Source organism: Pteropus medius, unplaced genomic scaffold, assembly GCF_902729225.1.
Source record: "Pteropus medius unplaced genomic scaffold, Ma_sr-lr_union100, whole genome shotgun sequence".
NCBI lineage: Eukaryota > Metazoa > Chordata > Mammalia > Chiroptera > Pteropodidae > Pteropus > Pteropus medius.
Genome location: NW_024350327.1, coordinates 420,774 through 444,704, shown reverse-complemented (window position 1 = coordinate 444,704; position 23,931 = coordinate 420,774). Strand labels below are relative to the sequence as shown.

Below are 23,931 nucleotides of genomic sequence, written 5' to 3'. Positions count from 1 at the left end.
CTGACAGTAATTTGCATTTTTTCCAAATTACCAAGATAATTCTAATGTATGATTTATCATAATAGTTAAGAACTTGGGCTTCGAAGTTAGAAATATTTAGGTTCAAAACCAGCTGCCATTGCTAATTGTCCATGACCAAGTCAGTCAGTCGCCTCAGTTTCCTCACTATAAGTGGAAAGTAATAAAAAATACCTACTTCGTAGGGTTACATGAGAAAATATATATGGCATACTTAATGTGGCATATGACCCGTGTGATAAGAACTTACTAAATGAAAACTGCTATGACGATGACGATGATGATGATGACAATAAAGATTCTTAATAATCTCCATGAAAGGTGATCCTGCAGTGCTATGTTCCCTTGTTTAGCTACCTTGACATTCAGGAAGCAATCAATATGTCTGCGTCCTCTGTAATTAGTACACGGCTTCCTATTTCTAAGTTTTTTTTTTTTTTTTTTAAGGTTAGAGAACAGCTAGGCTAAGAATAGAGAGTTGATTATTAGGGTGATGGGAAGTTGGGAGATCTTCAGAGAGATCCAATCAGGAATGTGTATTTCTTAGGGTAGCTGAAAGTCAAAAGCACTATCCTCTTTAATGGTTACTTCTGCAGCAGATTCCATTCAACATTAGTTCAAAAATATGGGGGTGAGACACAGGGAGGTCAAGAGGGAATTCTATGCATAGAGGCTGCAGTTGACAGCACTTGGAGTAGCTGTCAGAATTCCTGTTTCCGCTCATGTAAGAGAATTGGAAAAAAGGAGAAGAAGGTTAATGAGGGAGAATAAGAAAAAGAGTTGGGAGTTAAAAGAATCTACAAAGGACTCCTAAGCTGGCAGAAGAAGACAGGTGGCAGACAGGGGAGGAGGGGTATGATTGGTAGAATGGATGTAGGGGAGAACATGGGCTGATCAGAAAAAGAAAAGAGCTGACAGGAGAGAACTGGCTGTCCATTCCAATACTGAAAGAATTCCTCCGCCCCTATGGAATCTGATCTGTGTCTGACCTGCAAGCAACCTGGAATCTAACACTGGTTCCAGGGTTAGGGCAAGATTCAGGTTGTACAATGATCCAAAATAGTAGACAATACTTGGGAATTACCTCCTTATGTGACACTCATCTGCCTCCCCTCTCCCCTTAATAAAGTATGGTTGCCTCCTTCTTGGTATTTTGCCAGGGCTGCTGTCCCTGACCCACACTGGCTGATCCTGGTGAGGAAGGGAGAGAGCCAGTGCATGCCAGTAGGTTTGCACAGGATGCAGCTTGTTGTCCTTGGGCATAACTGAGAGAAGGAGGCTATCCTGAGTGCCAAGGAGAAATGAGCTGGGGATAGAAAAAAGAACAAAGAGGAGATCTGCCACCATGGCAGCATAGCTAGGCTTACCTGCCGAAAACCATTCCTTGTGAACTGTAAGATTTTCAAGGCATAGTTCGACCTCTGGCCTTTGCTGTTGAATTCAATGTGGCCAGTGAGACCTTCCAATTCTACCTGTCCAAGAGAGAGTGAGTTACAGCACCAAATAGGCCCTGTGTTCCACTTGGCCCAAGCAAGCATCCCACACGTGTGCTATTTAAGGATGTCTAAATAACATGCCCAAGAAAGGAGATGCCATCAAGATCCATTCTCCTCCCTACCTTTCAGCCAAAGGATCTTGAGACTAGAAATTTGATGTCTCTAGAACCAATTCAGAATTGACTGGGGCTGGAGGAGAAGGATGCCCCATACCCAATGACCTCACAGCTGCTACATAAACCAACATGATGCCAAGATACTAGCTTGATCTCAGATTCCCCTGAACCCCTTCTCCAGGATTTCGGCTATTTAATAGCATTTGTCCTATTTGGGCAGCTGTTTACTCACTCCCAGACTGCAAGAAGTCAGAATGACCTGACTTAAATGCAAAACCCAAGCCACTCCGAACCAGACTTGTCTGACAGGAGATTGCTTCTTTGTGGGCTAGAGATCCATGTCCAACCCACTGGAAAAGGCATGGCTAGGGGAACATGAGGAACCCAGTATCAAATTAGAAGTGCTGAGCCTGCAACTCCCTGAGGGATCACTGTCTACAGCAGCAACATCCATTCCCATTTGTGCAGAACTTTGCTGGGACTACCGGAATCAGATTTCAAGCCTGGAATTCAGGGAGTCCTTAATAGTCTAAGGCTCTCAAGGGCTACTGTCTTGTAAGCAAACTTGCCATGGATTCCTGTGATTTTAGGGATTAGGGAACAAGTGTGACCTTTGATCCCCTGATGGGGTTGCCACAGATCGCTGTTTTATTTGGGGCTGTGATAAACTGAGTAGGCCTGGAAGCAAGTGACTTTGAAGTGATTCTCCCACTGGCAGGCTAGGCATGAACCCACAGGGCCCCAGCCACCCCTCACCATGCGCAGGTAGTTCATGAGGCTGGTGCCATGCTGCCAGATCTGGGCTGAGCCGCAGGACAGGGGCTTCACACCAATCTCCTGGCTCCGGTTCAACTCCTGCACTGCAGTCACCACGGCATAGACGGCGTCAAACAGCAGGGCTGATGAGAGCTGGGTGAGGGCAGACAGCAGTCCTCGAAGAAAGGGGACCATGTGGGTGGGGCAGGAGGAGGAGAAGCAGAAAGAAGAAGTGGCAGGTGTATAGAAAGGGAAGAGAAAAGAGAGCAACAAATGGAGGAGGAGGAAAAGGGAAAAGCAAAACAAAGAAGAAATAAGGGTGCATTTTTGTTGCCTTTGGCTCACCTCCTGTCTCTGGACTGGCTCCACTTCCTCCAACAGTCCAGGTGCTTTCCCAAGGCAGACAACTGTGGCAAATACTTCTCTGGGATTGGACCAACAAGCTACTCTTTTGGGCCCTAAATGATTTCAAGGATGTCTTTTTCTCTCTTGCTCCAGGGAAATACAAACATCCATTGCTCTCAGGAATTCCCAAGAAGGGGACAGGGCTGCCTATCTCAGGAAGAGGAAGGTATCCAGACTGCCTCTGATAGGCCCATTCTACAAGGCTCAGTTGAAGGTTGCTTCCTCTGGGAAGACCCTATAATACTGTTTCTTCCTAGATGTACCTACTATTTATTACAGTCTACTTTGTACTATTAATTTTATGGGTATGTATGAAGTACATGGTAATTTCAAAGCCCAAAGATGAGCAAGACCCTATTCCTGTGGAAGATTATACTGGAATAGGGGAGGGGGTTTGGGGAGACAGAACATAAATAAGGGTAACACGAAACTGAGTCAGATTGACCCACAGAAGTCTGTGGGAGGTTCCAAAGAGGAAGGTAGTTTATCTGGTTGGGTGATCAAGAAAATGTTTCTTGGAGAATGCAGCATTGGAACTGAGCACTACAGGATTTTTGTAGAAAAATTAATGGATCTGGGAATGAGGAACAGCTAAGGAAGTGGAAAAGACATTCCAGAGATGGAACTGTATGAACAAAGACAAAGAGGTGGAAAGTGTAGAGCACATCTGGAAGGGAGGATAGGAGTAGAAGCAAGAAACCAGAAATGAGGCAGGGATCATGCTTTGGAGGACCTTAAGCCCAGGAAGAAGAGGCCAGGACAGTTTTGTCCATATTTCCATCTCCCTATTACATTGCAAGCTCTTAGGGTAGAAACACACAGGGCTTTAATCGCTATATCTTGTATAGCTTCTAGCACCAGAACCTGATGTGTGGTAGGTCTCCAAGACATATTTCTTGAATCGTATTAAATTTGGGGAGAAATTTGCCCACAAGGCTCAGCCTGAACACTGTATCAAGTTAAGTGGATGTTAGCATCCACTGGAGAGGGGAAAGAGTAGAAGCAGAAAAACAGAAGTCATTTGTCCTTGAGGAATGCACCAACTAAAGAGGTGATGATCCTATGCTGTGTGCATAAGGTCCCTGACAAGAAAAACGTACTGAGTGTAAACAATGATAGGGTCAACACTGTACAGGGGCCCTGAAGGAGGCACAGCAAGTCAGGAGAGGTCTTCTGGGAGGACTGATGTCAGACACAGGAAGTTCATACACTGCCCCATTAAAAAGCAGGTTCCTTAACTGAATTGTGATATTCTATCATGGGCAATGCAATAGCATCCCTTCCAAGCCTCTTCTTTCAACATAAGCAATAGCTGAGAGCACTCTCCATGTAACGTCCTCCAACCTCCCTCCTACCTGGCCAGGCCCTGGGACACTGGGCCCTCCAAGGTTAGAAGTAGAGGCCATCTTATGATTTCTTGGATTTTTTCAAGCTTTCCAGACAGAGTTTAAGCAGTTTGAAACAATGAGATACAGGAGAAAAAGCCTAAAACCAAGAGCACTGAACCTGGAGTCCAGATCCCAGCCCTCACTTAAGTGCTAACTGACCTGAGCAACAGTCCCTGTTCCACAGGTCTGTAAAAGTGCTCTGTAAACTGTGAGTGTCAGAGGTCACCATTCCTGAGGGCAGGGGCTCTGAACCCCCTGGTGCAGACAGGTAGGTGTCAGCAAGTGCTCACCAAGCAGACTTAACTAAGGCTCTGGGGAGTAGTAAGAACAGGAAACTACAGGGCAATGACTTATTTCCTTTATAGTTTGGCTACATGTTGGGCAAGGAGTCCTGAAGTAGAAACTGGGTGAGCTGACTTCAGATAATCTTTCTAAAAAGGAATTACGAATAATGATAATAATAATAATAAATTTTATCAATAAACCTATCATAAAACACAATACATTTTGTATTGTGTTTTAGGAAGGAAGGAAGGAAGGAAGGAAGGAAGGAAGGAAGGAAGGAAGGAAGGAAGGAAGGAAGGAAGGAAGGAAGGAAGGAAGAGAGAAGAAGAAAAGAAAGAAAGAAAGAAAGAAAGAAAGAAAGAAAGAAAGAGAAAGAAAGAAAGAAACGCGTGTACAGGGAAAAACAGCCAAATAAAGTTCTTGCCCCAATCCAAGTTTGCCAGCATTGTAAAATTGCCTGGCTGGTGTATTCTTTCTTTCTTTCTCATCTTCTCTCTCTCCTTCACCCTCTCTTTCTTCCTCTCTTGCTCCTCTTTTCTTCCTTCCCACATTTATTCAGCCCCCAGGCAGGGACTGTAGATCTTAACATCCCCACCCCCCAATCATCTGTCAGTGTTCCAGCTAGGCATGAGCCATTGTATCCCCTCTGCCTGCATTGGTCTACTGCCCTCCCAGCTCCATCATCCCTCCCTTCCCAAGCCGGGTCCTGAAGCCACCTGTGACCTGCAGATCAAGCGTTTAAAGGCACCTATGTAACACAATCAGGATCATTGGAAACCTCTGCAGTCCAACTGAGCCATGCTGACCAGCCAGGCTTCTCCAAGTCTCTCTCATCCATCATCCTCCAGTCTCTTTTCTCCATCCCACTCCTTTACTCTTTGCAGCCTAGCTCCTTCTTCATTTGATCTGAGGCTCACCTGAGTGCTGCCTGATGCTTCTTGGCCAGCTTACAACTGTCCTTGTCCTTTACATATAATTCATTTTCCCCTGAGCACATGTGGCTCCTTTATTAATGGGCGTCTCACATTTCCTTGCCAAAAGGATATATGGAAATTATGAATGCATAGACTGTCTCTTTCCAGCTTAGACAAATATCTACCTGAGGGGGAGTTAGTTACCCCTATAGACATTAGCTTCTAGGTCCTTCAATTTGGCTATTTAAATGATACTGTAAACTCATTTCTGTCTCACCTTCTCCCTTGCTTCCCAGTTAATTTCTTCATTCTGAGACCCTCAAAATCACGGAGTATTAGAACTGGAAGGGATACTAGAAATCAACTAATCCAACTTTCTCATTTTACAAATGAAGAACTGAGGCTCAAAGAGAAGTGAGTTGGGTGACATGTCCCTAGTATGCCTCGGGCTTCACAGTTCTTTCACAGCCCAGTGCATTAGCCTGGACTGATCCATATTAAAGACTCCAGCCCCAGACATCTTCTTCTCCCAGTCCAGTCTCGTCAGGGTCCTCCATACATAACCAGACAGCCCCTTTCTTGAAGGGTCCTGGCAATCTGCCCAGGCCTCTCATCTGGATCCTCCCCTGCTTACCTGAGACCTTGCCTCACATCCCACACTCCTCTAGCTTATCTCCCCAGCAGCCGCCAATCTCCTCCCTTCACCCAATTTCACCTCTGATGGTGTGAGAGCCTGTAATCTTTGTCTCATCAACATTTCCATCTCACCTTAAATCTCCATCCTGAAGCATCTTTTTGTTCTTCTAATTGCTTTTTCCCCTCTGATATGCATTTGGGGCTACAGTTGGGGAAAAGCAGTTCTGGGGAAAAACAATGCTCCATCCATGTCTCTACTTCTTGGCCCAGTGTTCCTGCCATCTCCTGCCAGTTTTCCATCCCATTTCCCTTCCCTTTCACAGCTCCCTCTGTCTTTCTGTGGCTTCTGTTTCTTATCTGTGTGTGCCTGCCTCTTGGTCTAGTCTTTGCTTCTCCTGTCCCTGTCTCTTCTAAATATTCAATCCCCCAAATGCTTCAGTCCTCGTTTAAAATCCTTTCCCCTTTTTTGGCACCAAAATGTTGCTTGGCAAGGAACCTCAATTCTCTTGTTTTTATATTTTCATTTGGTTTTTCATTGTTACGTCCTTTTGAGCTGTTTGTAAATTGTTTAGGGGATTGAAAGTCTCCATCTGAATTAAGATGAGTCAATCTGACTCAGGGAATTGTGGCTGAGTTTCTTCTCCTACTCTCTAAATAAAAATATCTTCTAAATACACACATGTAACCCTCATCTACCGGACACCTCCCCAGATCATTGGATTCCCAGGGTCTTCACAGATGCCCATTTGTCTCTGAACCTCTGTAGCTTCAACTTTGCCCCTCAATACAACACCAGGACAGGCACCATTAAAATATCATGGAATGGTTCTTACAATCTGGGTTTTATTCAATAAAATAAACATTTACTTACAAACATCTGTTTTAGCCTAAATACTACTTACTTAATCTCGCCATCTGTAATTTTAATGATTTTCCATGATTTTTGTTCTTTGCAGTATGATTAATGAAAATGGCATGTGAAACTGTTGGGTATGTGTCTCCATTCATAACACTCCTTCTGCTTGCTTCATCTCAGGCAAGAAGTACATTAGCAGCTTGCTATCAGCCACCTGGGGGCTCACCCTAGGTGAGGGGCATTGAAATTTCTTTTATGGTTACTCCTCAGTTCAGTTACTCCCTCTCCGTGCCCTTAGAACTGGGCCCCCTTTCCAGCAAGCTTTACCTGGAACACTGTTAACCTGACTGGGAAGGTGAGGAAGAGTGAGGCTCACACACGAGTCGGGAGGAAAAGAAACAGGAGAGACAACAATGCCAAGAGTGCAGAGGGACCATAAAGTGTAGGAGAGAAAAAAGAACAGAAAGAGAAAGAAGGAGGTTATGGGACAGGGGAAGATGAAAAGGAAAGCATGAGAGGAGATGAAAGAAGGAAAAGAGAGACAATGGAATGGAGGCGGAGAGAGAAGGAGAGAAGGGAAAAGAGAAGAAGAGGGCAGTGGAAGCAAGAAGAGAGAGGAAAGAGAGCTAGTCCCCACTGAGATGCGAGCTGGTCACAGCCTATTTAAAAAGCTAGATGGGGAGACAAAATCAGGCTGTGCTTTCCTGGAACTGGTGATTTCTCACCTTCAAGCTCCCTGGCAAATGAAAGAGTTGGGCTGTTTGTGCTGGGAATTTCAGCCCCCAAAGTGACAGGAAGAGGCACTGCTTTTTAAAAGGTAGTTGCTAAAGTGAGAAGCCTTGAGAAACACTTGTTCTGTTTGAAGCTCTGAGCTTCTTTTCCACATTCTTCAAGGTGAGGAGTTTCTACAACACCTTCCCTTCCTCCTCAGAGGCCATAGAGACCATGTCTGGAAGGTTCTCCATCACTGAGAGGCAGATTTAGGCTCTAGTCCAAGCTGCATTGAAGTACCAACCCCTGCAGACCACTTAGCTCTTCTGTGCCTCAGTTTCTTCACTTGTCAAAAAGGGGTATATGACCACTTTATCTGTTATTAAGATGCTATGAGGAGGAAAAAGAGATCAAGGCTGGATAATTTCATGAGAAGTGCTACAATATTATTCAGCTGTGTGCTGAGGTGAAATCAAATGAATGAGTGCCCTTGTCTCCTAAGCTAGAAAAACAGAACCCCATTTTACTGGCAAGAAAACCAAAGGGGCTTGGCCAAGAGAAAGCTGACTGAAGTAGAAACAGAATCTGTGACCCAGGGCTGGTTGTCTTCTCCCAGTGACCAGTTCTAGGTTTAAGGCCCACACTTTCCTCACACAGCCCATCTGAAGTACGTGAAGCAGGTGTGACACAGCCTACTTATACTCTTGTTCTCCACTCCCAGCATAGAAGGAATCCCCAGAGAACCCATCTACTCCCCAAATGCCTCCCAAACATTCTCAGAGAGCATAAAATGCTGAGGTCTTGGGAAGTCTGAGGCTGGAATGGGAAGGAAAAGTTTAAGGTCAGGATTCTATATCTTTTAAATTGCCTGGGGCTGCTTTCACGGAACAGGGCACCTTATCCAGGAGTAAGTTAGTGTCTGGAAGCCTTTATACCCTGCAGAGCATACCCCACACAGTAAATGAGCATCAGCAAGGTATATCCTCCTCTAGAAAGCCTTCTCTGGTCTCCCTAGGCAGTACTAAAGGGCTTCCTTCTGCTTCCACAGGGGCATATTTCTGGGAACCATTTTCCTAGAGGTAAAGGCAGATTTTGTTCCACAAGTTGCGGACCTTGGAGGACAGTGACTTAGATCTTCTCGTGATGGATCACATGATGGGCCCCACTCTTTCACCTGCTCTGTACTTAGGCCTTTTGTCATGTGACTTTGCATTTTTTTCTCTGAAAGGGTAGAGTACAGTTCCTCATTCCCTGACTTTGAGTTTGTATATGTGGCTTTCTTTGGCCAACAAAATGAGGTGAAGTTACAGTGTGCCTATTCTGGGAGCCTAGGACTAAGAGGTCTTGTGTGTTTCCACTTGCTTTGTCACTCTTCCGACACCACCTTGAGAATATGCCAAGCCAGCCCGCTCAGCTAGGGCAAGGATGAGAGATATGTGGAACACAGCTACCCAAGGCAAGCCAAGCCTAGATCGGGTAACCTCCACTGCCGAGGGAGCTCAGTCAGATCTGCAGAGCTACCCAGCTGAGCCAGTTTTAGATGAACTGATCATTAGCTGACTCTCAGATGCATAAGCTACATAAATACTTATTGTTGTACACTAGTAAGATTTTGGAGGTTGGTGTTTACACAGCATTTCTGTTGCAAAAGCGCCCTGATGTATTTACTAATGTGTATCCTCATGCCTGGCATATAGAATATATGAACTCAGCTGATGTATAACTGTGCCTTGAAGACAGAACCAGATCCCATTTTATCTTCACAACAATCCTCTAAGATGGTCAACCATAATTAGCTCAAAATTACACATAAAAATCTGAGGTCCAGATGGGTTACACAACTAAGATCACACAGCAAGAAAATGATGAGGCCAGTATTTGAATCCAGGTCCTGTGCCACAAAGGCCAGTCCTCATTTCAGTACATGTGAGCATGGCCAGAGTCAGCCCCACAGACTGTGAAAGGTATTGCCTGACCTTTGTATCAGGCATCCCACCAGGTACCAAGGGCCTCTCATCTGCCTTCTCCTGGTCAATGTGAACACTACAGAAGAGCTGAAACCCTCAGAAAGAAATTGGAAATGTGGAGTAGAGATCTTTTATTATACTAGGCCAGATGCCAAATGTGGAATGGTTTGAGTGGGAGAGGAGGCAGCAAGTTTTGTTTCCTTTCCTAATATTGTGCTGTGAGCCTTTTAAGTCTGTGAGCACCTCATTAGGATACTGAAGAACAGCAGACAAGACTAGGGGACAGGGCTTGTGTTCCTGTGGGGAGGGATGAGCCTGGTCCTATCCATAACATTAAGGATACTCTTCACTGTCCCTTAAGCCATATAAGGGGGGTGAGGAACCCCTTCTTTCAGATGTTTTGCCCCCATAAAATACTTCCTATGGATTCTTACCTCTTTAAGGTCTAATATGCTTTGTAACCTTTCATGAAACTCAGTTCTCAAGCCCCTTTCTCCTATCTGGTTCTCCTTATCAAAGTTCTCTCAGCTTTGCATGAGGTCTGATCTCTTAGCTACTTCTTCCTTCCTAAGGTTTCTGTAGGCTACACAATCAAAAGGGCACAGAGTTTCGTGGGAGGTCATTTTGCTTCAGCAGGCCCACCACTACTAGATCACTACCTTGGCCAACTACTAATTAGGTGCCCATGTGTGCCAATGTCCAGAAATGTCCTTGCTTCTGGACATGTCTTGTCAAAGACAGGTATCTCTTCTATTTTAAAAGCCCACCAAAGAATGTCCCACTCTAGGAAGGTACCTGATTCCATTGCCATTTCCTAAACCTTATTATTTTCCATTTATTTCTTTCTCTAACTTATTATTCCACCTGCTCATTCATTCATTCATTTGACAAATACCCACTAACTGCTTTTATTTTGCCAGGCCATTTTAGTGTAGCAAGGAAATAATGGTCCTAGAGAAAGGCAAAATGATATAGTGGTTAAAATTATGAACCGTAAACCCATATGGCCTGGGTTCTGATTCTTCTTCCTCTGCTCATTAGCTGTGTGACCCTGGGCTGCTTATTTAACCTTTTTGGCCTCAGTTCCATCATCTCTAAAGTGGAGATACTGAGAGCAGTTACCTCAGAAAGTTGTGAGCACCACATGAGCTGCCTTATGAGGTTTTTGGAGGCTTAACTGTAACATAGCTAGGATAGGACCTAGAAGGCCATGCAATCTCCATCTCCTGAGAACCTGTTTTTTAAAAAATGGACACATGCAGACACACTTGACCTGCCCCACAGAGTAAGGATATCAAACTCAATGGAGACTGGCAGGCAAACCTTTGTTTCTATCACACACACAAAGGGGAAAGAAATGTGAGGAGGAAGAATATGAGTGAGGGCACAAAGGAAGCCTCTCTAATGAGCTTCTACTCAGGACAGTAGTCCAATGTGATAGGAAGGGCAATGGGTCAAAGGTCCAGAGTCTCAGAATTTAGTATTACCCTGCAAAAGGCTTGGTGGTTGCCCTTAAAAAGGACCCCCATACCTCCCATTCCAAGCCTAGACTTCAGTTTCCCTATCTAAAAAATGAGGGAGCAGATCAGCTAAAGGCCCTTCCAACAGTAAGATTCTTGGATTCTCATCTCAGGTAGTTCTCAGCACAGTATTATTGAGATTCTGGCCACAGGAAGCTTACAGACATCACTAAATGACAACTTGGTGATTCCATACACTTCTCTCCCTGCTGTCTCCTCCACCAGGCTTGCTGTTAGAGCTCACTACTTCCCAAATCTTTTCCCTTTAACCACTTCCTGGCACCTTTACACATCTCTTTTTGAGCTGGGCCTGGAGAAAGCTAGACTCCAGGAGGGTTTGTGTCTTGGCAGCTGGCCCAAAGAGGGGTGTGTGTTTGGAGGCAAAGGGGCACCAAGGAAGGTTTCTGGTATGTACTTACCGCAGGCCCAGGGAAAGGCACGTGGTCACAGTTCTCCTGCCAGGACTGATTGAGGCTCTGGGCAAACTCTTGGAAGAAAGCATGTGATTGGTTGAAAATCGAAAATCCAAGGATGTTGACACGATCATCCACAAGGTTGTCCATTCGTTGGAGCGAGAACTCCTGGGAAGATCCAGCAGTCAGAAACAGAACAGAGTTAGGAAGGGAATAAGACAGGGGATTGACTGCTGGCATGCATCTTGTTTCTTTCTGGTAAAATGAAACACTTATTGCCAGGTACTCTGCTAACCAGTAAGGGCCAAGAGATAACTAAGAGTTGTTCTGAGAGCATGCAGTATTGGGAGAGGGGAAGGAGAAAAGAGAAATAAGCAGAATGATCTTCAAGAAAGGTATGTGTAAGATGCAATAGATGGAGAGAGAAAGAAAACATTAGTGTGCTTGGTGGAGGCAGAACTGTGTCCATAGGAGGGGTGACCACTATGCTGTCTTGAAGGACTAATAGAAATTTTCTGGGTGAAAAATGTGGATGGATAAAAGCTACTCCAGACAGAAGTCCCCATGGATACAAAGGCATGGAGGGAAGAAAGTGTGTGGCCCTTTTAGCCAGTTGCCTGCAGTGTGCTTTGACAGAAATATCACTCCTCAAAGTGTGGTCCACAGAATACCTAGCATCAGCCTTACCTGGGTACCTTTTAAAAAAGTGATGCATCCCACCTAATAACGGAATCTGAAGTTCTAGAGTTGAAGCCAGGAGTCTGAATTTTCAGCAGGTCCTCAAGCATACCAAAGCTTGAGATTTCTGGGTTAGCACAAGGGATGCATGGGGTAGGGAATGGTGAGAATGAAGCTGAAGAGGTTGGCAAGGACCAGAGCTTAGTGGCTTGGATGCCAGGCTAGGGAACTTGCATTTTACCTGTATGTGATAGGACCTGAGGGGACTGTCAGCAGAGAAATGATGAGATCGAAATTGCTTTAGAAGAATCTCAACCTGAAGGTCTATAGATACTGTTGTGCCTTCATTTGTTAATTTTTTTTCATTCATTTAACAAATATTTAAGTGCTTATTGTGTGCCAGACACAGCACAGAAGATGTTCTAGGCATAGAATATTTGAACAAGAGAGACACAATTCCTGTTCTCGAGAAGCTTGCAGGTTACTATGAGACAGATTTAAATAAACAAATAAATACTTATAAATTCAGATATCTACGGAGGATAAAAGTGGGGGACTGCTACTTCAGATGAAGCAGTCAGAAAATCCCCATCTAGATAGTGTTATTTAGGAGCTCAAAGGAATTCTCCCAGAACTCATGTCCTTCATCCAAGCACGTGGCCCCACCCAGGTGTCATCTCAGCAGGCTAAAACCTACAGGCATGAGTCCCATTGAAGCCAGTCAGTGTCATAAGAAGAACTGCCCTCCTCACGTGGGGTTAAGCTTGGAGCCCTGGGCCTCCAAGGCCAACCTCAGCCCTCTACAGGGAAACCAGACTGGAGGGTGTGGATTATTCGGCTCACGAATCTCGGCTCCCGAAATAATGCTTTCAAATGTGGGTCAGGTAACCTTTGCGCAGTGGTCACATTCATCACACATTCATTCCAAGTGCCTCACACAGCTCCATGCCCTGTGGACACATGGTAGTTACAGACCCCAGAACTAACCCAACCACCACTCAGCCTGAAGTGACAGATGGCAAGTGCCTTGGGCTTACTTCCTGGCTGGGTAGAAACATTCTTTTCCTTCAGATGGTCTCTTTTCTTAAGATTTCACTCCTTCAAGCCTCTGGCACATTCCCTGTATCCTCATTCATATCTACACCTAGCCACTGCCAAGGCCTCAGGCTTTAGGCCTGAGCTCCCCTGTTCAAAGTCCAGCCTCATTAGCTGCAGCTTGCAGACTGAAGTTACAAAGATTTCTTTGGAAACACCAACCCCTGATACTGTGGAGTTGAATGAGGATTATATGTATTTTAGGTCCTGCCACATTTCTGTTAGGAGAACATGAATGTGTCAGAGAACATATTGATTCATAAGCTGATATTATGTCCTGTCTCTCTTAACAGGCCAGCTGCCTATGTGCTGTAGGCTATCAGCAGGCATGAGGGGGCAGATGGCTAATGAGAAGAGATGCATTTGGCAAGGGGGAGATGGAGTAGGCACAGGCCAGGCTGCTATTAGGCATTCAGGGAGCTTCTTTACTGGCCATGGTTGGTGTAGAGAAAGCTGGAAGATGTCCCCTCTCCCTTGCCTTCCTGTCAATGTGGGCAGCTCATCCTCTCTCAACATGCACAGCCTGATGAAAGGAGGTGCATTTCAGTAAAGCCCTGATGTTTTGGATGTCTATAGACTCACAATGGCAGTTGGATGGATACAGTGGATAAGGGCTTTGGTGTTCAAAGCCAGGTTCCACACCATACTGGATGTATGACCTTATGGAAGGTCTTTAACCTCTCTAGGCTTCAATAATGACAGCAAACTTAGAGGTTTTTTCAAGAAATGTATAAGAAGGATGTGCAAGTTTTAGAATCATATCTGGCACATGAGAAGCACTCAACACATGATAGTTACTGAAGTACCTGGGCAGAGATCTCAGGCAGCTTCTGGCCCTCTACATCCTTAGTTCTACTTGTCTTGGAAATCTGAGTTAGGAAGGTGTTTCCTTCAAAAGAATTTCCCAGGCAAAGGAAGAATGAATGTTAATTGCAGATGTTTAGAGATATTCCTTCCATAAGTCAGCCAGTCTGTCTTCTTGACTTTTAATTCCTCTCTCAATTATATCTTATTTTCAAAGGACCCCTTAAGATTAAAAGACCCAGATCTTTCTTGATAATTCATTCTATTCATACTGACTTATGGGAGAGCTTGTAAAAGGACAGAAAGGGAGTACTGTATTCTCTTATAATTTCCCAGGACACTCTAGGATTCTATTCCCTAAGCATCCTCACAGTTAGGAAATGCTTCTTTATGTCTAAACTTAGACTCTCCTGCTGCTATTGAAGGCTGGTTTCTAAGTAAGTATGGGAAACAGCTGATCTCTGCCAGTTTGTACACAATGAAAAAAATCTTCTAAGCCAATATTTCTCAAAGTATGTTCCTCAGGACACCAGCTTTACCAGAGGATGTTAACAAATTTCATGAAAACAAAGTTTCATGTTCAAATAAAGTTAGAAAATATTGCATGTTATATCCACTTTTTTAAGATTCATAACACATATTAGCATATTAAAGTTTTAAAGAAGTGCTACAGTGGAGCAGCTTGTTTAATTCTGTTTAACCCAGAACTTTCCAAACACATTGACCATGGAACACTTTTCCCTCAAAAATCTATGAATGTCTCGCAGTAGTTTTCTACAGAACATACTTTAGGAACTGTTACTCTAAACATAGGGAAACATACATTATAAATCCAAATTCAAGTGATAGAAACATTTTACTGAGAGGGATATTTCATAAAATTAATAAATTTTAGGATTGGAGAGGATTAAAGGCCACCTGGTTCCTACTGCCCACCACGTGCTCTAACTCAGAATGCAAACCTCACGTTCTCTGTCCTCCCCTGGCCACACTGCCTGGCTGGCTGTGACCTTAATTGATATGACAGAAAGGGTGGAATAGGTTCTCATAGTGATCTTGATTCTCTTCTTATAAATGTCCTAGGAAGAGAAATTCTAAAGATCCCCAATGGGAGTGGATTCACTGTTGCAGCACCAGAGAAGCTAGGGTGAAGAGCAGAGCAAATGGTCATCTGATAAGGCTGAGTGGTGGAGCAGAGGCCAAGACCAAATTACTCCAAGCATACACGGCTTTGTAATATCCCCTGTGTTGCCACTGCATTTTCCTGCATGTGATCTTTCTCTCCAAAGTCCTATATGTTCCCAGAGAGTAGAGATGAGTCTGCCTCATATGTGAACCCACACTGCACCTGGCATAGTGCCTGGTACCTGGAAGCTGTTTGGCAAATGTTGGTTGAGGATTGTTGATTGAGGATGCTTCAATGCTCTGAGATCCTCCCTGTGCCCAACTCTGACCATTAATCACACAGTCTTACCCCTACAGAAGGGGTCAGAACATGAGTAGAATTTGTACCGACTCTGGATTGTCTTCTGGAAGCTGCATTACTGTATTTGGAAAAACAAATTCCTGACAGTTCGGCTTGTTTCCTTATCGCTGTATTCTTAGCTACATGTCAAATGAGAAAAATTTTGCTAAATAAGTCACCATAGGGTGTTAATTCCTAGGTTTGGCTATTTGTGCCTAGACAAAAGGCTTGAGATGAAGTTCCAGATTTTCCAACCATAAATAATTACAACAAAGCAATAACAGTAACAACATCAATAACAACAACAACAACTGCTATAATATATTGACCACTAACTGCGAGCCTGGCAGAACTAAGCCCTTCACATGCATCATCTCAATCCATCCTATAACATTAAAATCCAGATTTGACTGACTTCAAAGCCAGTGCTCTACATTCTTGTACCATGCACCACTGAGTGGCCTCAGTGTGTGGGGCACCAAGGGTCAGGGTCACTAGGAGCTCATTGTGACTGTGTTGTAAAATAGCTGGCAAAATTGAGTTAAAATTAAATTCAGAATACAAAAGTCGACTTTAAGACCAGTGAGAAGATTTGCAGCTACAAAATGAACACTGGTAGTCTAAATAAGTAAAGGGATTACCAAGCATCAACTAAATCTCTGCACGAGAAAGATTTTAATTACAAAGGAGTCTGGGGCTTGGTGCAGGCTCCAGACTGAGCAACTAAACAATGATCTTGAGAACATGGGAGTGCTGAGGTTTGCCCCACACCTCATGTCAGTTCAGATTCAAAAATCCAGAGTAGGAATATGAGAAAACACCAGAGTGAAGCAGGTGGGGAGGAATTAGAAATAAATGCAGCATAATTAAAGATATGTGGCTAATATGCATAGGAAAGTAGGCAGTCAAATACAGCTTCATGAATTTGGCCAACTTCTGCTGAGAGTTGTTCAGGAGGCTTAGCCATCCCTAGTGAAACCTCTTTAGGTCACCATCATTTGAGCCACAATGGTTCCCTGATGGCCTGTGGGCTCTCTTGTTCATTGTTGTATCCCAGGGGCTAGAGAAAAATCACTGAACCCAAAAGTCCTTCCTTGCAGACCTTTCACTCCAGAATGGTTCTTACTCTTAACAGAGGTATTTCAAACACTTTCTTGCTTCTCAGTTGCTTTCACTCAAGACTCAGCTTTGATGCCTTCAGCTCTGTGCTTAGCTCTGGCCCCTCACTGCCTGGGAAGGGAGGCCAGCGGCCTTATATCATCCAACCCACAAGTCATTTATTAAACACCAATTTATTATTGAGTGTAATAACATTAACCACTTCCTTCAACATGGCTGCACATAGCTTACAAGACACTCATACATCACTTTTGGTCCTCAAGAGCACACCTGGAGTGGACAGGACAGGTTTTATTCACAGTCTCATTTGGTGGAAGAAGAAACTGAGGTGCCCAGGAGTTATGTGTCTTACCCTAAAAACAGATGTGGTATTAAGATCCGGGTACCCGACATACATGATTAGTACTTATAATTCCATTACTTCCTTCTGTGTGCTCAGCATTGGGCTAGGTCATAAGGAGACACAGTATACACAAAAATGCATGTGCCTTTCTCTGAGCTTCTTAATGACTCACAACTTTTAATGTTCTCACCCTAGAAGTACTGAGAATACCAAAAGATTCCAATTTCTTAAGCCATTATTATGAAGCTGGAATGATGAAAAATATCCTTAAGACCATATCATTCTTAAACTTGAACTCCAATATCTTTTTACCCCAATCCTATACCCTCTCTTGGTCACCTATCTGTGAATATGATCATTACCACCCGTAATTCAGGCTAGAATTTGGAACTCATCCTCCACTTTGTCTATTCTCATGCTCCCTGTGTCATGCATGTATGCATGCATTCATTCATTGTCACTGGAGAACATTTTACTTCTCTAATATCTTTTGAATCTGTCTCCTGCTCTCCATCCCCATCCCTTTACTTTAATTCAGCTCTTTACCAGCTTGTTCCTGGGCTGTGAACTAATTGGTTTCCTCTCCTCCAGTCTAGCATTTCTCCAGGTTCCTATTTCATGTCATTGTTAGAGGGATCTTCCTAAACTATACATTTGACCATGAATCCCTCTCTACTTCCAATGCTCCTTACTGAACAGAGGACAAAATCAAACTCCTTAGCTAAAAACAGACATGTCTCTTCATACTATGATTCCCATCTACTCCTCTGCTCATTGTTTACCTTGACCTTCTCCATCACCCAAGCCAGGCATAACTGGCTACTGTCTCAATTGAGCTACCACTGTACCTCACAAGTATACCTATTGATTTTGTTATCACATGAGTTTGTTCAAAGGTATCTACTGAAAACTGGGTGCTATTGAAGGCAAATGCATTTACATTACCAGCACCTACCATGGTTCACATCATAGAGAAAGAAGTCAACACTGTTGACTAAATAAATTTAGAAGGGAGTACCTGTCAGGTTGATTCTCATTTCACTGCATGGGCAGCCTGGTCCCCTCAACTTTCCAAGGCACTTCTTTGTAACTATACACATTCATTTTACCTCGGAACCCGAGGCATGGCAGAGGCTAACACCCAGACCCTTGTCTCACAAGTGTCCTCTTAGCCTTTTCTCATGAAAGTGCTAGAGCCACTAGGAGTCCAGCATATCCTGAGTACCCTTACATTCTCTTCCTCCCTCCAGCTACCTGTCGTTTATATATCTGCATCAAAGCTGTGTTCTCCGCAGATTGAGTGAATGCTTTTTTGTGCAATACGTCCTTGAAGAAAGTAGCAGCTAGAAGGCGAATTCATACCTGCCAGTGGATTCCATTTAATGGGAGATTTGATCCTAAACCTCCTGGCTTACAGCATCCCTAGATTCTTTTTCCTACGTGTTTCCTACTTATGGTGATAACCATAATATGAACACAATCCTCACAGGAACTGCCCCTTCTATGCTTTTTTGTCCCAATGTGAGTCCACAAACAGAATGTCCAAAGCAGACTATATTCTGTCTTGTTCATTGCTCTGTTCCTTGTATCTTACCTTGAACCTGTCTCAGAAAGTGTTCCATGTGTGTTTATTAAATAAACTAATGTTCACTTGTAAATGCCCACCGGGGTGGGACCATCTTTACAAAGACTTCAATCATTTGCTCCCAGGAAGAGGAAAGCAGAGGCCAGGTGGGAGAACCCTCCCACCTCCACCCCAGCAGCTATGATTATCTTCATTTTGTATTTGGAACATTCTGGGACTAAATAAGTAGTTATTAACTGTGAAGCTGAAACCACATGAGAAATAATGGATACTTTGTGTTCTCCCTTAGGCTGGGGAGCACTATTGCTTTTCTGCAGCCCAGCTTCCTTTATCAGGCATCAATTCCTTGACTCTGATTCCCTTGCACTCAGGATCCACTAATTAGGCCTCCTGTGTACCCCCCAGGTGCTAAGCCTCTCTTTCCAGGTCCCAACTCATTAGCTTCGGGCATGTAGAGACCAAGGTACCCACCCATCTCACCAGGGGTACAAGGAGTTGTTGAGGAAGTTAAGTGATGCTGTCAATCAGCAGCCTTGGCCTGCCCCCATCTCTGCAGCAGAACCAAATGATGGGCTTCCACAGGGGCTGGTATCTCGCTGTCTCCCACATGCTCAAGATCACTCAGGAAGTATGTGACTGAGGCAGGACCAGGACTCAGGCCACAGGGTTCTCAAATGGCTTCCCATAGCAGGAGGGAACAGATATAACAGGAGATTTTTCAGATCTCTCGAAAACTATTTCTGATCATATCTCTCTCGTTGCCTCATTTATTCCACAGCAATCACAAGCATCTCCTCTAGGACACACATTATGTTAAGCACTAGAGACATAGTGATGAGCAAAGCCCTGTCCTTGTCCTCAAAGTGCTTATCTTTAGAGTCAAGTGGGAGGCTAATCCCAAACAGTGGTAAGTACGAGTGCTAGGAAGGCAGACAAAGGTGGTCCCTTTTATTAGAATTTCTGTTGATTTTCCTAAACTGATTGCAATCTGAGGTCTGAAAGATGAGCAGGAGTCAGCCAGATGAAGAGCTGAGAAGAGTAGCCTCTCAGACAAAGAAAGATCAAAATGTGTAGAACTCCAGAGGAGGAAGGGCATGTAACAAATTCAGGGAACTGCAAGTCACTCAGTATGGCTGGGGTGCCTAGGGAGGTGGGGAATGGCACAGAGAAAAGCCCAGAGGTAAGTTTTTAAGAGGTTGCTTTGGATTTTGTCATTAGCGTAATGCGTAATGCAGAGCTACTGCGGGGTTTTAAACGAAAGAGAGATATGATCAGGAACAGTTTTATAAAGATCTTAACTTTCAGCCAACATAAAAATCCAACTTTGAAACACAGGAGATGCATCCACCTTGTGGGTTATAGCTAGAGGCTTCAGCAGGATGGGCAGGTGTCATGCTTACCACTGGGCTGTGAATGTGAACTGTCAGCACTACAAATACAGGGCTGAGGAAGACTCAGATGGTGATGAATTAAACCGTTGATGCCTTTGACACTGACTGAAACCTGATGCTGGGGACAGAAATGGTGGATTACTTAATGATAACAGCACTTGCTACTCCTAATTTTGCTTATAATATAATAGTGCTTATAGTGTAATAATAATACAATTTGCCATAATGGCTTTCATTCTGTTTCTCTATGCTTTTCGAATATTCATTAAATACAAAACACTCTACTCAGTAGGATCCAAAATTTCTCAGGCCAGGAGTCTCTGTGGTAGCTACAGCAATCCCAGGTGGCCTCAGTGTCCTCCTTTGCTCTAGCTCTCAATCTCACCTCAGGGGCTTGTTTACAGACTACCATCAGGACCCTAGGGGTGCACTTTGCAGGAGGTCAGTGGAGAGAACCTGGGGTTATTACCTACATAATTAGGGCATGTACAATTGCCTGCCCCAAGGGTCTCCAGTGCCTTCTCCCTGGTTCTCTGGCTAGGTTCTCTCATTGTTTATTCTTTCACCAGGTGACTAGGGTCGGGGGGGTGGGGGTAAAAGAAATAAACTAATTTACATGGTTCTAACATGAGCCCCAAGACCCCTCCCAAATAATCCCAGGACTGTGACTATGATGAATTTTACTTTGTGACTAGGTCATGCTATATGGCACAGTTGACTTTGAAAGAGAGAGATGATTCAGGTGGGCCTGACCTCAGCTCATAAGCCCTTTTAAAGCAGTTTTCTCTAGCTGTTTGCAGAAAAGAAAGTTAAAGAGATTCAAAGTGTGAGAAGAACTCATCTAGAGGGAGAGCCTCTGTTGATGAGACGGAGATATCTACACCATCTGGCATCTCAGAGCTGGATCTATACTTGTGCCAACTATGTCTTCTGCCTCTCCCCAAGAGCCCACAGCTTCCTGCAGCATTCCTTCTCCAAGAAGGAGTTTCTCTTTTCTCAGGTCTCAGGGTTGGAAGGCCCTACTGGTAGTAGTATAGCAGAGAAGGGGCCAGTCCACCAGTTCAGTCTGAGCCCGCTTCATAATAAGGGGTGGAACAGAGTCCTGGGTTGGCAGAATAGAGTTTGCCTATCAGATACTAATTAGTAGCTGACACCAAGAGTATATCAGTGCCACTGCATACATAAACTGGCCAAATCTCCCTGCTTTTCCCTAGGGAAGCCCCAACTTGGATTCTCTCTTTAGATCAGTGGTGTCCATCACCTTGAAGAGGGACGATTGTCAACAGCTATCTAAGTGAGTTGGAGTGTCGCAGGCATTTGTGACAAGCTACCGCCATGCTCAGGGTGTTAAATCAGGTCCACTTGGGACTCTACCTTCCCTCTACACCTGTTTACACAGAACAGAAAAGTTGGCAGTTGGCTGCCTGTATGGAATAATGTGAAGACTCTGAAAGGTCTTCCCCACTCCAAAATACCTTCCTCACCAACTCCATGATTTCCCATACTATCTACTTCCTTAAAGCAAATGTTGTCTAAGGCACCAAACTATGTGTATCCTTCACTTAGAATGTTCTACCCACTCCTTCTTCACTTGGTTAACTGTTACCGATTCTTTAAGGCCCACTGGCTGTAGCCTTCTCCAGGAAGTTTTCTATGAGCCAGAGGCAACTTCTTTGATGGTCCCATAATAATCCTATGACTATCTACATCATTTTAATCCACTGATTTACAATAATTTGCTTGGATTTGTCTTTCCCTCTAGTCTGACCTCCACAAAAATAGGACTTTATTCATTGTTGCATCCATGACACCGTAAGTGCTCAATTAATTTTATCTAGTGACTGTGTGGATTGTGGGTCAGGAGACCCTCTTCCTCCACTCATGACTCACTGTGGAAACTTAGGCAAGTTACTTTCCCTCTTAAGTTACTTTTACTACACTGTAAAATGACAAGATTTAGTTAGGTGCTCTCGAAGATCCCTCAAAATTCAAGGCTCTCATTGGCCATTAACATCTTGGCACAAACTGGATCTTGAGACTGGGGAGGACTGTCACCTATCGGGGCTCTGAGGTAGGCTCTTCATGGGTCACAGAACAGTGCTTCTAGGCAATGGGGAGTGAGATGCCCAGACAGCTCATAAGACAGAGGTGCTGCCCTACCTAAGAAACCTGAACAGTGTAGGACACTGGAGGGATAAACAACCTAGACAAGGACACTGAAAAAACATGAAGAGGAAAGTCACCTACTTCATGTGGAAAACAAACTTCCTAGGAGAATTCACCAAGTCATTTATTATATATTCATCCAATCTGTGAAATCAACAGAATTTCAGAGTTCAAAGGTCTATGGAGAGCCTCTAGTTTATCCCCAGAGGAGAAAGGACTTGGTCCTGCCAATGTCCACTCTAATGCTGAAAATGTCTGACAACTTTGCAGGGCAGATGGGGTGTTATCTGACCGGAACCATCTTTAACTGGCTCTGGCTCCCCCTTTCTCCATTGTACCCTCCTGCACCAGCCACAGCAGGCACCATGCCCTTTCTCAGGTGTATAGCTTACCTCTGCCCACATGTCACTCTCCCATTCTCATTTATGACCATTCTTCAGTAAACCATTCAAAGGAAGCCATATCTATAAACCTTTTCTAAGCTCCCAAAAAAGCACTAAATCCTCCCTCTCCTGGGCATCTGCACCTCCTATTTACAAACTGAGAGCTCTTTAAGCCCTATCGTACCACTACTTGTATTCCCCAGCACACAGTAGGCATGTAATAAGTGTTTGCTGAATAAGGGTAGTTGATTTTAGCATTTTCTATAGGTAGTCGCTTAATCATGTCTAATTATTTTATAATCCTACAACTTGGGCCAAGGAGCTTCCAGCCGTCAGTCACAGTTTCCACCAATGCAAATGCAAAGACTAATTCTTCAGTCAATGCCTCCTGCATCTCCCTCCAATTTTTCCTGCCCTTTCTCTTTCTTACCAATACCCTCTCTACCAATGGCCAAGTTCAGAGAACAGGTACAGGAGGCTTAGCAGCCAGGAAGCATAATTATGGAGTAATGGCTTCTCCTTAAGATGTGGCTGTACCCATGTACATCCAGGAGACATTTGTCATTGCCAGATCTGCCATCTCTTAGGGTCTGCATTTGATGGGGGTGGTACCTCGGAAGCCCAGACTGACACATGGGGAGCTTTCACTCCATTACTCTTTCCTAGTTTCATTAAAAACATATTTATTCACCAAAGTGTACTGTATTATACAGAGTGGTTCTCCTAAAAGGCTCAATAAAGCTGAAATATGTGGATAATCTTTAAAATTTTATAAAAAACTACACTTTAGAATCAATTGCTCTAGCACTAGAAAGTTGTCTGACTGATGGATTGTAGTTGTGGGCTACAATGAATGTGTGTGTGTGTGTATGTGTGTGTATAAGGATGTGTGTGTGTTTGTGTGTGTGTGTGTGTGTGTGTGTGTGTGTGTGTGTGTGTGTGTGTGTGATGTGTTTCAGTAAATGACTGTAAGATATGAAAGAGGCTCAAGTACTCTGGGAACTATAGTTCCAACCAGGTGAGAGGCCAATTTTGAAATGTTCCTGGTTATTATAGCTTTAGAGTTTTAGAAAGCTAGAGGCAGTAAATTAGAAAACCGAAGTCTAAGGATGGAAATACTCAACATGAAAGTGAGAAAGAAGGGAGGGAAGAGAAATAATGTTTACTAGAATCCTTAGTGAAAGGTTTCTAAACTAGAAAGGTTTAGAAACTTTCCATGTTCTTCACAAAATGATGTAAAAAATATTCCATTTTACAAAAGGGAAAACTGAGACTCCAATAGGTTAAGTAATGTGCCACATTTACCTCTAATACATGTCAGGGTGCAGATTCAAACTCGAATATTCTCTGATCTGAGGCCCTGGCTCCCTCCATTAAATCATGTCTTAATCCTGTGTCAACACAGTCATGAGGCTCACCCA

The 23,931-nt window shown here is 43.9% G+C and overlaps 1 protein-coding gene across 5 annotated transcripts in view; it reads right to left on the bottom strand.

Annotated features, from left to right (window-relative positions):
• Window positions 1-23,931, bottom strand: part of GRIK4 (glutamate ionotropic receptor kainate type subunit 4) — a 450,925-nt gene that overhangs the window by 105,379 nt on the left and 321,615 nt on the right. For all 5 annotated transcript variants that reach the window (XM_039839626.1, XM_039839628.1, XM_039839627.1 and 2 more), the window contains 3 exons: window positions 11,488-11,649; window positions 2,387-2,539; window positions 1,386-1,490 (listed from right to left, as the gene is read on the bottom strand). In XM_039839626.1, coding sequence (XP_039695560.1) covers window positions 1,386-1,490; window positions 2,387-2,539; window positions 11,488-11,649 — 420 coding nt within the window. The remainder of the gene's footprint in view (window positions 1-1,385; window positions 1,491-2,386; window positions 2,540-11,487; window positions 11,650-23,931) is intronic.